Source organism: Heliconius melpomene, chromosome 19 (assembly GCF_056956725.1).
Source record: "Heliconius melpomene rosina isolate 202511_hmr_F chromosome 19, ASM5695672v1, whole genome shotgun sequence".
Classification (NCBI taxonomy): domain Eukaryota; kingdom Metazoa; phylum Arthropoda; class Insecta; order Lepidoptera; family Nymphalidae; genus Heliconius; species Heliconius melpomene.
This window is the reverse complement of record NC_140407.1, coordinates 11,441,217-11,455,408: the sequence shown is the minus strand read 5'-3', so window position 1 is coordinate 11,455,408 and position 14,192 is coordinate 11,441,217. Positions and strand designations below refer to the sequence as shown.

General features: G+C 32.3%; 2 protein-coding genes across 2 annotated transcripts; both read left to right on the top strand.

Annotated features, from left to right (window-relative positions):
* The first annotated feature begins 1,061 nt into the window (after positions 1 to 1,061).
* On the top strand, positions 1,062 to 2,171 carry l(3)87Df (cytochrome c oxidase assembly factor COX20 lethal (3) 87Df). The gene is made up of 2 exons (XM_085203766.1): positions 1,062 to 1,357; positions 1,574 to 2,171. The coding sequence occupies exons 1-2, from the start codon at positions 1,304 to 1,306 to the stop codon at positions 1,886 to 1,888; spliced, it is 369 nt and encodes a 122-aa protein (XP_085059892.1). The 5' UTR covers positions 1,062 to 1,303; the 3' UTR covers positions 1,889 to 2,171.
* A 1,509-nt stretch (positions 2,172 to 3,680) lies between these two features.
* Positions 3,681 to 12,412, top strand: LOC146528744 (xanthine dehydrogenase-like). Its single transcript, XM_085203763.1, has 8 exons — positions 3,681 to 3,915; positions 4,434 to 4,588; positions 5,523 to 7,638; positions 9,698 to 10,006; positions 10,079 to 10,416; positions 10,761 to 11,565; positions 11,762 to 11,929; positions 12,174 to 12,412. Exons 1-8 carry the CDS (start codon positions 3,844 to 3,846, stop codon positions 12,222 to 12,224), a joined length of 4,014 nt encoding a protein of 1,337 aa, XP_085059889.1. The 5' UTR covers positions 3,681 to 3,843; the 3' UTR covers positions 12,225 to 12,412.
* Positions 12,413 to 14,192: the final 1,780 nt, after the last annotated feature.

The window sequence follows — 14,192 nt, the reverse complement described above, 5'->3', positions numbered from 1 at the left end:
TAGTTTATAATTTCAATAGTAAAATTATAAACTAAGTTTTTATAATCTTACGGTGACATATACAAATCTTTTTGCTTCTATCAACCTATACAACGTGTCCAATCATTCCGCATAACGTGTCTATTCACCCCAAATATTATAAAATTGTACATGTTTAAATTGACATCCATAAATCCAAATCATAAGTAGAGACTGGCCAACAAAAGCTGAACCCGGCAAAGCGCGGTAAATTCAAATAAACTTATGCTGGTAATACAATGCATACTAGGAATTTTAAGTTTTGATACTATTAATTTATTTTTTTTATATTTCTGATGAATTTATATAACCCATGGTGTAGGTCTCCGTTTCGACAAGATAGGCCGATTTTGCTTTCGTCAGTTTGTCCGTTTGTTTGTCTTGATTCGCGGGTTCAGCTAGTTAGTATATAAAAATACATTGCATTATTAGTCAACTCGACAGCTTGTTGTGAATGACGTGAACAGCGCATATTGAACTTCAGCTTGGTCAACTTGGAATTAACAAACTGAAGTAAGAAGTAGATTACATTATTAATTGTAAAGTATTAACATCACTAAGTTCAACTCACCAAACGAAACGTCAAACTAAAATTTGTAACAGTGTTGCTGCTCAATAAATAACGGAGTTCAGCTTTTGTTGGCCAGACTAATAATTTAATTGTACTTACGCATGCACTAAACTTGTTCATGATCGCATGAAATCTATTCGCCCCGTAACTTTTATTCAGCCCAGCTAACTGCTACTTGTTTATTAATAAGTTAAGTGTCATCATATTGAATGATATTATTTTTCTAAAAACATTTTACTATTAAAGAGAGCTTCTACCGGAGAGCAACGATCTGATAACTGATGACTTTATCATAATAACTCTTTTGTTGTATTTAGAATTAGAATAAATTCAAAACATGATCTTAAATAGAAAAAAACACACACTTTACAATAATTAGTCTGTGTGAATTGTCAGAATAATTTTGGGATAGTTTACAAAAAAGTTAGCGATTATAATTTGGGTCTAGTAGTCTAATATTTGCCAGTAGTATTGCAACACTCAATAAAGTGAGTAAATGACTAAATGTGTTCTGCTTCTGTGATACTGATAAAGTGATAAAGATTTACTGACGTTTAGATTAAATTAAAATATATTTTTAGTGAATAGATATTTTAAATAATGTTATAAAAATATAGCAGGAGCCTACAGTACATTATTATAATATTTAAACACACAAATCCTTATTGGTGTTGGATTTATATCATCATATATAAATTATATCAATAATTTATAATGGATACGGTAGTAAAAAGCATGTTAGAAGAGGATTCTGAAGAAGAGAAAGAAGTGAGAACGTTCTCTTTGTGTTTACTTTTACAGATCTAGATTAATGTAGATCTATCTTTTACATGATATTTGTATATGACACATTTTATGTGATGTAACAATATGGTTATGTTTATGTTTTTATTTTGTTAGAGTATTATTCTTAATGTCTGTATTTTTATTGTGCACATTGGATTGATATTTTTTTTATTATACCACAAAATTTTACTTTTTTAGGGCTTAGTAATATTTGGAAGAGATGTCTCAAAGATACCTTGCTTTCGTGAAAGTTTTATGTATGGCATAGCATCTGGAGTTGGAGTGGGTTTAGCATCATTTTTAAAGACGTCAAAGCCTCTAGTTTCTCAACATATTGGTGTTGGATCATTTGCAATAACAACTTTACTGTATTGGTCATATTGTAGATATGAATGGTCGAAACAGAAATTTGATGCAGAATTGTTACAAGAAGCATTAAAAGATAAAATAAGATATGAAGGAACTGCCATTGAAAAAGATTTAGAAAAAAAGGGTATCTTAAAATCAGCTTAAGCATATTTGGAGAAGAATGTGAAATTAAATAATGTTATAAATTTAATCTAGCTAACTTTATAACAATGCTTGGAAGTGCCATTGACACTTAAGTTGACTTGTGCCTAAGTTAAGATATATGAAATTTTAAAATCATAGGGATTTCATAAGCTTAAATATTTATGTTCAAATATTTAATACTAGACATGTATTATAAAGCAAAAAAATTATGTAGAATAGAATATAATTTGTTGTAAAAATTATGGAAATAATGTATATTTTCTATTAAAGTACTTATACAAGACCAAATTGTTATTTGTGTGCGACTCATTATCTTATATTACACTAGAGTCACTGTGTTTGTGTTTTATAAATACAATCTATGATTGCAAAGCACTTAAGATTTCTAATGTTAAAATTATTAAAATTTTAAGTTGCATTTTCGTACTTCCTATAAGAATATTCATTTAAATGTTTGAACAAAAAAACTTATGACGAAGCATGGCCACTGACTCCCTTTTTATAGGAACACGCCACGCGGCGCCGCCGCTCTAGCTAGCGGTATAGCCGCAGCCGCTATCGTCTTCCGTAGACCCTGTCAAAAGGTACAATACTTAGTAGGTTATTTTGATAAATCTCGTAGAGTTCAGCCTGCGATTGCAATGTAAGCGGAATAAAAATAATAATTTCGAATTCGACATCACCTTAGAAACCAAAATAACACTATTTCTCTGCTATATAATAGATATTATTATACATATAAACCTTCCTTTTCTCTCTGTCTAATAAAAAAACCGCATCAAAATCCGTAGTTTAGCCGTAAGTACCGTAAAGATCTAAGCATATAGGGACAGACAGCGGAAAGCGAAGCTTTGTTTTATATTAAGTATGTAGTGATTTAAAATTAAAAATATTGTAAGCAATCAAAAAAATATATTTGAAAAAATAAAAACCCCGACTGCATAAAACTAAAATAAAAATAAACAGGCCCAATAGTTTATTAGGATTAACAGTTGGGACCTCTAAATTATGGGGGGTTCCTGATAAATATTTTATTGATTGAAGAACTACTTATAGGTAATCATAAATTCATATCCCCTCTACTGTCACAAACAATTACTAATTTCACTGTGTGGAGTGTGGAACTCTTGGAGCTTAGTTTATTATATATACGATATACCTACACTTACAATTTTAATAGTTTCTCCATTAAAAATAATCTTATCTACGATTTATTAATCTACATATTCATTTATTAATCTACATTAAAAATACTCTTATCTACGATTTATCAATCTACATAAGAATCGAGATCATAAATTTCAACAAAAAAGCTTATTACACCAAATGAGAAATGAGAACGGTTGATCTACTTAATTAAGTAAATGATGGCAACCTTAGCTTGCAGCATTTATTTTGCAGGACAACCATATAAGTATGTAAAAGAATAAACTTTAATTTTATTATAAGTTAACTGAGAGCTGGTACCCGTTATTTTTTCCGATTCTTTACATTAATCTCTTTAAAATTATGTTGGATTCGTTAAAGAAATATGCCTACAATGTATTTACACAAACTAAAAACCGTAAATTAAATTAAAGATTTTTGTGGCAAGATTTTGCGAGGCAACAATAATGTGACCAATTCTTCAATTTTGTATGAATACCGATATCTGAAGATTTTTGCATCGGTATCTCGTATTATATTATGTACTTTACTTTACTAAACTATTATTATGACATTTTTTATTTAACTTTATACTATCATAATTATTATACAAGAAGTGTAGGGGAACAAATGTGTTCAGATATATGAACAACATATTAGATATACATATACCTATCTATATACTTAATAGTTAGTTTCTGAGCAAGATTTAGACGTCGGCCAACTTCCGACGTTTGTGGTTGTTTGTAGGCACTGTTGAGTTGTCATATATATTCAACCTTTCTGAATTAGACGATTAAAAACTTAAAATGGACACTATCGAGGACATGATACCTAAGGATAGGGAAACTCAATTGGTATTTTTTGTCAACGGAAAGAAGGTTTGTTTTTCTTTTACCTGTTGCAAAATATAAAATAACTATTTATTAATATTTCAAGTTCAATAGCCATATAGAAGAAGTAGCTGAAACAACCCAGTGAAGACACTCCTTCTATTTCGAAATATTTTGTGTTGTATTGGAGTGGTGGAAGTGGCGTGCCATTTGAAAGGCCTATGTCCAGCAGTGGACGACACAGGCTGATGATGAGACGATGATGATGAAGTGGTGGAAACACGATGCCGCGCTTTTTCTTAGCAGCGACGGAAAATAAATTAATATAAATGATTAGGAAGCACGTTTGATTCATCAACGCTCAATAACTTCGGCATTTTCAGTCGGACATTGGTCGAACTTCATCAGGAAGATATATTTTAATATTAATTAAGTTATAATAAGGGATAAAGCGTGAAGCTAAGTAAATTTAAGTTTAAATTATAATAATTTACGTAGATGGAATATTTTGCGCTTAGGTATATGCAAGTGGTATAAATTATTAATGAGTAATGTTTAATGTGTAGGTGGTAGAACATTGCCCGGATCCTGAATGGACACTACTTTGGTACTTGCGCCAGAAGTTGCATTTAACTGGCACGAAGTATGGCTGCGGCGAAGGTGGCTGCGGCGCTTGCACAGTAATGTTGTCTCAATATTTCGAACATGACAAAAATATCAAGTATCCTTTTAATTACCGAAATAAAATTATCAAGTAATAATTATTTACTGTAATATATTTTACAGTGGCGTAGCTAGGGGGGTGCGAGCGGTGCGATCGCACCGGGCATCAAAAGGAAAGGGGCATCAAATTCGACGATTATTTTTTTTTAAAGTTAGCCAATGTCACATTTTATTGTCTGACACTTGATGTACGTGAGAGTAGAAGACACTTTTTTTTTTAGACCTTAGACCATTTTAAAGGGCATCAAGTCCCCTAAGCCGCGCCGGGCAGCAAATACCCTAGCTACGCCACTGATATTTTATATTTAAAATAAAAGTAACTATCTGCAAAAATCCAGTCAAGTGCGAGTCGGTCTCGCCTACCGAGGGTTCAGTACCTACCAATTTCTTGATTATAGGGAAACGGTAACGTGACTTAAAAAGTTGACAAACATAACTTTGCGAGCGTATGTACTCATTTTATATGAAAGGAACTAAAAATATAAGTTTGTAAAGATTATTTTAAATTTTTTGTTTGTATTGTAAGTTGTTACTTCTTGTTAACGTTCAAAATTTAGGTCGATAGGACCCTATGGGTTTTACCCTACACAAAATGCAGCAACAACAGCAAGCTAGTTTAGCTTGATACTTCCACGCGATCTTGAGGTAAATAGTCTTGAGTATTGATGTACAGATAGACTTACTGACAACAAAGTGATCCTATGCGTTTTGGTGTACTTTTTTTTGACGTGAGGAACCCTAAAAAGTATGTGTTAAAAAGGTAAATATAGTAGGCACGCTATTTTGAAAACTAGTTTAAACTATTTTTTTTATAAAACTATTTTTTTGACTAGTTAAAATGTTTCTTACGAACAGCTTCTCATTTAAATATGGGAATGTATTTATTCTTTATAGCTATGAAAATAAATATAAACACCTAAACAATTTGTCAGACATATTGCTGTCAACGCATGCTTAACTCCGCTTTGTGCAGTACATGGTTTAGCAATAACTACTATTGAAGGTATAGGTAATACTCAAGAGAAACTACATCCGGCTCAAGAAAGAATAGCTAAAGCTCATGGATCTCAGTGCGGTTTTTGTACACCAGGCATCGTCATGTCTATGTACGCTCTCTTGAGGAGCAAAAACAAAATAGACTATAATGATATAGAGACATCTCTGCAAGGTAATCTCTGTAGATGCACTGGATATAGACCAATAGTAGAAGGATTTAAAACTTTTTTGGAAGCTTGGCAACGCGATAATGTCAGTGAAGTAAATAGGCCTTGTCAGCTAGGTAATGATTGCTGTAAAATTAATAAGAATAATGAAGAACTATTTAATACTTCAAAATTTCGGCCATACAGCGCAACGCAGGAACCCATTTTTCCACCGGAGTTGATTTTGAATAATAAATATGGTCAGAATTTTTTATATTATAAAGGCAAAAATGTTACTTGGATTAGGCCAAGTAAAATTGAAGAAGTGCTGCTATTAAAAAAAAATTTCCCGTTGAGTAAAATTGTAGTGGGTAATACAGAAATAGGAGTAGAAGTCAAGTACAAGAAAAAATATTATCCAATCCTAATTTCACCAAGTCATATAAAAGAGATGAATTATATTCGATTCACAGAATCAGGAGTGGAAATAGGAGCGGCTGTAACACTAACAGATTTGTATGATTTTTTAAAAAATATTAGCATGAAGACTAAAACCTGTACAAAAATATTTGATACCATAACTGATATGTTGCATTGGTTTGCTGGAAATCAAATTCGTAATGTAGCGTCTCTTGTAGGCAATATAATGAATGCTAACCCAATATCAGATTTAAATCCAATATTATTGGCGTGCTCTGCCACTGTTAAAGTTCTTAGTTCAAAGAAAGGTCTCAGAGATGTAGCTATTGATCAACATTTTTTTATTAATCATAGGAGAGTGGCTTTAGATGACGATGAAGTTGTTGTGGCAGTTGAAATACCATTTTCAACAGAAACACAATATTTCAAAGCTTATAAACAAGCTAGACGAAGAGACGATTATACATCAATCGTTACAGCAGCCTTTAATGTAATAATTGATAAAAAATCGCAATTAATAACGGAAGCAAAATTAGTTTTCGGTGGGATGGGTCCAACAACTATATGTGCCACTAGAACTTCGGAGGAATTAATAAATCTTCCTTGGAATGAAGAAATTTTATCAAATGTTTTTCAAAATTTAAACCAAGAATTACTTTTGAATCGCTCAGCACCTGGTGGAATGGTGGAATATCGCAAATCCCTATGCCTTAGCCTATTTTTTAAATTCTATATTTATGTTTGTAACGAATTAAATTATAACAGTCAAATAAGTAAGAACGAGGAATTGTCTGCTTTTTATGACATACCACGTATGGAACCTCAAAGTAGTCAATATTTTGAAATAAATAATAATAATAAAATAACATACGACACTATTGGCAAGCCCATAGTTCATGTATCTGCTTTGAAGCAGGCGTGTGGCGAAGCTATCTATTGTGACGATGTCCTGAGTTCAGATGGCGAATTATATCTATGTTTGGTACTTAGTTCAGAATCTCATGCTAAAATTATTTCTATTGACCCAAGTAAAGCCCTGTTAGACGCTGATGTGGTGGCTTTTTTGTCAGCATCTGATTTATCAGTGGAACAAAATAAAATGGGTCCTGTAGTAAAAGATGAACAAATATTTGCTGACAAAATAGTCACAAGCCGTTCTTGTGTTGTCGGAGCCATCGTAGCCAAATCTGAAATCGCTGCGAGAAAAGCGAAACACTTGGTTACTATTACATATGAGAAGTTATACCCTGTTATAATAACTATTGAGGATGCTATCGAACATGGAACGTTTTATAGAAATTCGCCAAGAACATTACAAAAAGGAAATGTAGAGGAGGCTTTATTGAGTTCTGATCATATTAAAGAAGGTTATATTAGAACCGGAGCACAAGAACATTTTTATTTGGAAACTATGTCAGCATACGCCATAAGAAGAGAGGACGATTTAGAAATCATATGTACTACTCAAAATCCGGCAGAAATAAGTGTAAGTATATATTTTTTTCTTTTTTTTTTACAACTTGACGCTGTATTCTGCATATAGCATATAAGGCAGAGGGAACCTAGTGTTAAGACTTCGTCCTCCACCTTCCGTAAAATTCTCGAGGCATTACAAGTTGAGTGGCCGAACTCAACGCTGTGATTTTGCCTCGGTACCAGAGCGAGAGAAGAAATAAAAATATAAGAATAATTCATTTTCCCGAGTGGCGACCGAAAACACCACCGTCTTTTTACACGGTTGTGCCACTCCGCCACGACGGTTCTATGTAAGTTTTTATTTAAACTATTTGTTTGTAACGTTTTTAAATTAACCTCCCAATTTTTAAATTAAAATATGTTACGTAGAAATACTATATATATTGGTTATACGGGAAACACCATTGACCCACATGCGAATACACACTGGTAGATTGCTAGGAATCTACCGGAAGGTATGCAAAACCCTTAAATTTTAAATAGATATAGCATTTTTTATATTGTAATCGATAATTTTTGTTGACAATGACTTGTGGTGAATAAATAGGATTTTTAATATAATAAAGGGAAATCAATTCTTGCTCTCGACAAAAATTAAAGCTATGTCCATAATAATAACATCTGTCAAGGCCCTCCAGCTGCACGCAATAACAGAATAAAAAACCTCAAATATTATTGTTTTATTATCGACAAAACGAATAATCATATTTTGAAAAATATATCTTGGATACATTAATCGGTTCCGTTATAATTTTATTATTATTACTGACGATAACGTAGATAAACGCAACCAAGGCAAAGGTTTTCTTATATAAAATTGCCTATTTTGCGGAGAAATACATAAAGTGAGCGTACTCTCAAAATCACCAAAAAAACTGATTATCTGTAAATTCAGCTTACGGACGATAACAATTACCACACGTGATAGTCAGTGTCTTAAAGAAACATCAATGAAAAATTGCATATTTTTATGAATTGAACTGCTATCATTGAATTATTATTGTTTTGTTACAACACCTCACATTGAGGACTACATTTTTTCCGATAAATGAACTAGATGTTCATTACGATTGCATTGTTTATTGACCAGTGGCGTAGCTAGGGAGGTGTGAGCGGTACGGTCGCACTGGGCATCAAAAGGAAAGGGACATCAAAGTCGACGATTATTTTTTTTAAAGGTAGCCAATGTCACATTTTAGTGTCTGACACTTGATCTACGTGAGAGTAGAAGACACTTTGTTTTTTTTTTTAGACCTTAGACCATTTTAAAGGGCATCAAGTCCCCTAAGCCGCACCGGGCAGCAAATACCCTAGCTACGCAACTGTTATTGACTTAAATTACTCACATTAATTACAAGAAACAGTTATATTTATTTACAAGTAATAATGAACGGATAAGTAGATGTGTCGAAAGCTAAGCTCTTAGCTAAGTATATATTTCGCATTCTTGCTCATACGCTCAGCTCAGGCGGACCGTGACAAAAGATGCTTTTTCATGCGTTCAGCCGGCGTTCAATGATTTATGAGACACTATCACATCAAAACCTTAAGCAAACAGATATATCATAAATTTGTTAGCCGTGGCTTTAACTCGTAGTATACGCATTATCGATAAACTTACATTGTAGGTATATTTTCTTGTGATAAGTCTCTTATTACCCCTTAAATCTTGATGGTGCTTAGGAAATGTGTAATAAATAAATCTATTAGCTAATCATAAAATTTAGAGAAATATTCATACTACGTATATAAAATAAGTCTAAACTCGTAAATACAGTATTATAAACATTATTAAATAACGCTATCTTATTGTAAGTTTGACGTGAGGGACCTCTGGTTGCAGCAAAAAACTAAACAATTTGATTTTTTGAAGCACGTCCGTTCAGGAGCGCATGCAAATTTAGTCTAGTGAGCAGTCTGGTTGCAATTAATTTTACTTTATGCAGCAGACCACGTGACTTTATATTTTAATAGAGAGGAGCACCTGCCTACAGTTACTCTCTTTCATGCGCTACTTTATGCTAAGTTCTTTTCAATTAATTATAACAACAAATTTAATATTTTTTCAGCACATAGCAGCAGAAGCACTGGGCGTACCCAATCATAAAGTTGTTACGAAAGTTAAAAGAATTGGTGGTGCTTTTGGTGGAAAAGAAACGAGAGCAGCTGTGTTGGCTCTCCCTGTGGCTGTAGCAGCGTACAAACTAAAGAAACCTATCCGCGCTGTTTTAGATCGAGACGAGGATATGCAAATTACTGGATATAGGCATCCATGTTTAATAAAATACAAGATTGCATTTAACAACGATGGAAAAATTAAAGGTGCAATATTTGACATTTATGCTAATGCTGGAAATTACATGGATATTTCAAGTTATGTAAGTTACCTTGCAATATATGTGTTAGTTTCATATTATTATGTTAACTATATAATATATTTTCTATTTCAGATGATCGAAAGGGCAGTTATGCATGCTGATAATTGCTACTTTATACCAAATGTACGAATCAGTGGTTATCTATGTAAAACTAATTTACCAGCAAATACAGCGTTCAGAGGTTTTGGTGCACCTCAAGCTATGTTCGCAGCCGAAGTTATGATAAGAGATATATCAGATACATTAAGCAAGAAATATGAAGAAATTGTTGATATTAATATGTACCATGAAGGAGATTTAACTCATTTTAATCAACCGCTCACATATTGCACACTTTCTAGGTGTTGGTATGAATGTATTACCAGTTCTGATTACTGGCAAAGAAAACAAATGGTTGAGGAGTACAATAAGTAAGTTAGACCTTATTTGTCTTATAATTATATCTCCCATATATATATACTTGTACATATGTACGTAGTGAAATATTTGTCGTTGTCACTTTTTCTAGCTTTGACAGGCGCATAAGTATATCTTCAACATTACCCTATTATTTTATGCTTAAAGAATTTATTCTCAAAAAAGAGATATAATTTCACTTACATGAGAACAATATATTTTTTACTCATCTTGATCATGGAATAAAACGTATAAAATAGACGTTGCAAGTGGATATAAAAAACGCAGTTATTTATAACTAAGTATGATCTTTTATCCCTAGAAGGTACTTTAAAATATCTTTTTCATGACATTTCAGATGCTATAGATGGAAGAAGAAAGGGTTAACAATTGTTCCAATTAAGCACGGAGTATCTTTCCTATCAGATTTATTGATGCAAGCGGGCGCGTTACTTTTGGTATATAATGACGGCTCGGTACTTTTATCTATTGGTGGAATTGAAATGGGCCAGGGGCTTTTTACTAAGATGATTCAAGTTGCATCTCGAGCTTTAGATGTACCTGTTTCTAAAATCTATATAAGTGAAATGTCTACAGATAAAGTTCCAAATAGCCAGTCAACAGCCGCAAGTATGAGTTCTGATTTATATGGTATGGCTGTAATAAATGCGTGTGATGTTTTAAAAAAAAGATTGGAGCCATATAAGAACAACAACCCAAATGGCATATGGGAAGATTGGGTCCTAGCAGCATATTTAGATAGAGTATGTCTTTCGGCAACAGGATTTTATAAAGCACCAAAAATACAATATGATCCTAATAAAAACTGTGGCGATTTGTTTGAATACTTTTCTTATGGTGTTGCATGTTCCGAAGTTATCATTGATTGCTTGACTGGGGATCATCAAGTTCTCAGAACGGACATCGTCATGGATGTTGGAGAAAGCTTAAATCCTGCCATAGATATCGGACAAATAGAAGGAGCATTTATTCAAGGTTATGGGTTTTTCACTATTGAAGAAATGATATTTGCTCCTAATGGTGAAGTCCTTACTAAAGGTCCTGGGACTTACAAAATACCAGGATTCTCAGGCATTCCTAAAATATTCAACGTTTCTTTACTCAAAGGAGCTCCTAACCCTCGTGCTGTTTATTCATCAAAGGTTAATTATTATTGTGTTTTGTATTTCTTTGATTATAATGGTCTGGCAATTAATTAGTTTAATAGTTATTATTAAATTACTATCCTCATTATCTGATTGTATATAATGTCCAGTATTATGAAATATTACCCGTTTAATGGGTATGAGATAAAGTACAGATTACAGCTAACTACCATATCTATTTTTTTATTAATAGGCTGTGGGAGAACCACCATTATTTTCCGCCGCATCTGTCTTTTTTGCTATTAAAGAAGCTATTAAATCAGCTAGACTTGATGCTGGATTAAGTCCTGAATTTGTCTTGGAAGCTCCAGCAACATGTGCCAAAATTAGAATGGCATGTGAAGACCACATTACAGACCAGGTAATTCAACAGACACAAAATATTTCATATCTCAATAAACTCTTGTTCCGTATCTATGTGAGGGTCCAACGATCGTGATCACTGTGTTGTTTTGTTTTTGTCCAAAACCAAACATATTGCTTGCAAACAATTAGAGTTAGTGAAATTGTTTTAAACTCAAACAAAAATTGAAGTAAAATAACAAAAATGAATAGAAAATTATAAGAAAATTGTTATTTGTACTTTAAAGTTTTGTTATTTTCAGGTTAAACCTACAATTAAAGAAGAGGGAACACCATGGAATGTGATACCATGAAATTAAACCGTTAACGTACACACGTACGTGTGATCATCAGAAGTAGAGCCAGGAAAAGAAATAAAATTTATATTGTTATATAAGTCACAAACAAATTTATATTGTTTTGTATCGTTTTATGGGTGTATTTGTTATTTTATTATGTTAAAATTATATATAATATGTATAAATAAATGTGTGTTATAAGATAAGATTTATTACTGAGTCACCGCTTTTGGCAGTAATTTAATGTGTGAATTATGAGGTTTGAATCAAATTTAATTTTTATATTAATTTATTTGTGGACCTCTTGCTTGAGCCCTAATTCGTGATAAAATTTAGCTTTGTTTCTAAGTTGGTGAATTTGTGGCCCCTATTTTGGGCCACAAGTTATTACCTCGCGAGTAAGGTTTTATAATAAAAAAAATAAACACCTTTATAGATCGTGAAGAATTCGTAATAAAAAAAATAGGTTAGATCAGCTTAACGAAATTGAAACTTTTGTAAAAAAAATTAAATTAAATAAGCTTCACGCTGTATCTCGCACACAGCAGGGTAGGCAAAGGGAACCTAGTATTTTTAAGACACTCCGTTTCCCATTTTTTGCGGAATTCTGTAGGCATTGCGTGTTGAGTGGCATAATTCAACGCCGCGCATAGCCTGCAATATAAATTTAAATAAATATATAATCTTGAGTGGGGATTGAACCCACCAGTCGGTTTTACAGTTACACTTTGCTTTTTTATGAGATTTTGAACTTTTTTATAAAAAAATAAAAAAGCTCATAATACAAGTTTCATTTTTTGAAGCTAGCTATGCCGGTTTATTGTTATCTCTATGATTAATAAGAAAATAAAATTACGAGCCATATCCAGCTTAGTTTGGGAACGAGGGTCGTTGTTGTCTATACTAATATTAATATTAATGTCACCTGCTAAGATAATATTTTGAAATTTCGAGCATTGTTTTAGTAATTGATCTAAAGATTTAAAAAAGTCTGAAGTATCTCTGATACCAGATGACCTGTATATAGCAATGTTGCTATTAATTACTCAACATAAACAATGCGCGTCACAAAGGACTGGTTCATTGGGAACCACATTTAATATTTCTTTATAATAAACAGTGATTCCCTCATTTTGGCTTAAATTACGCATAGCAATAACCGAGCTGTAACTATCTAGGAGGGGTACCAAATTAGAACACATGAGCCAGCACTCGGTCAAAACTATAATAACCCAATCAACTTTAGACCGTGATAATAATGTATGAAATGAATTAAAATTTCTTGAAATATTTCTTATATTTTGTGGTATAACTTTGAGAGTACGCTCTGTACTATAAATTAGATTTGAACTATCATCAATATTACAAACTCCAAATTTTTTGTCGGTAGACGCTCAATATTGACAATAAAATATTGTTACTTAATTTTTTAGACGGTTGAAATTATAAAGTTTTTATACAAATATATAGTTTACGTAAATAATACTTAAATTACGTATTATTTTTGCCAGAAGCAAAACTAACGAAAATACGTACTAGCACGAAGTTACAGTCATTTACCTTAGATAATTAGAATAAAGATTGACTTTAACAATATTTCATTATAACACGTAGTACGTAGTACGCGCATTTCATTTCCTTTGCTCGAAGTCAAATCAAATAAAATAATTAAATGATGGCAACCTTAGCTTGCAGCATTTATTTCGCAGGACAACCATATATGCTGCAGTTGGTTAAGAGCTGATAAAGGTTATTTTATTCCGATTCTTTACATCATTCTCTTTCAAATGATGTTGGGTTCGTTAAAGAAATATACCTACAATTTATTTACACAAACTAAAAACGATAAATTTAATTAAAGATTTTTGTGGCAAGATTTCAACAAGGGAAGAAGAAGAACCATGGTGTGACCTATTGTTCAACTATGTATCAAACGTAAAAATAAGTTTTATTAAAAAAACAGATATCTGCAGATTTGTACAT

Coding starts and splice junctions, on each gene's coding strand:
- LOC146528744 (XM_085203763.1), top strand. CDS start 3,844: ATGGACACTATCGAGGACATGATACCTAAGGATAGGGAAACTCAATTG. Junction 3,916..4,433: donor TTTTTGTCAACGGAAAGAAG/GTTTGTTTTTCT, acceptor TTTAATGTGTAG/GTGGTAGAACATTGCCCGGA. Junction 7,639..9,697: donor AAAATCCGGCAGAAATAAGT/GTAAGTATATAT, acceptor ATATTTTTTCAG/CACATAGCAGCAGAAGCACT.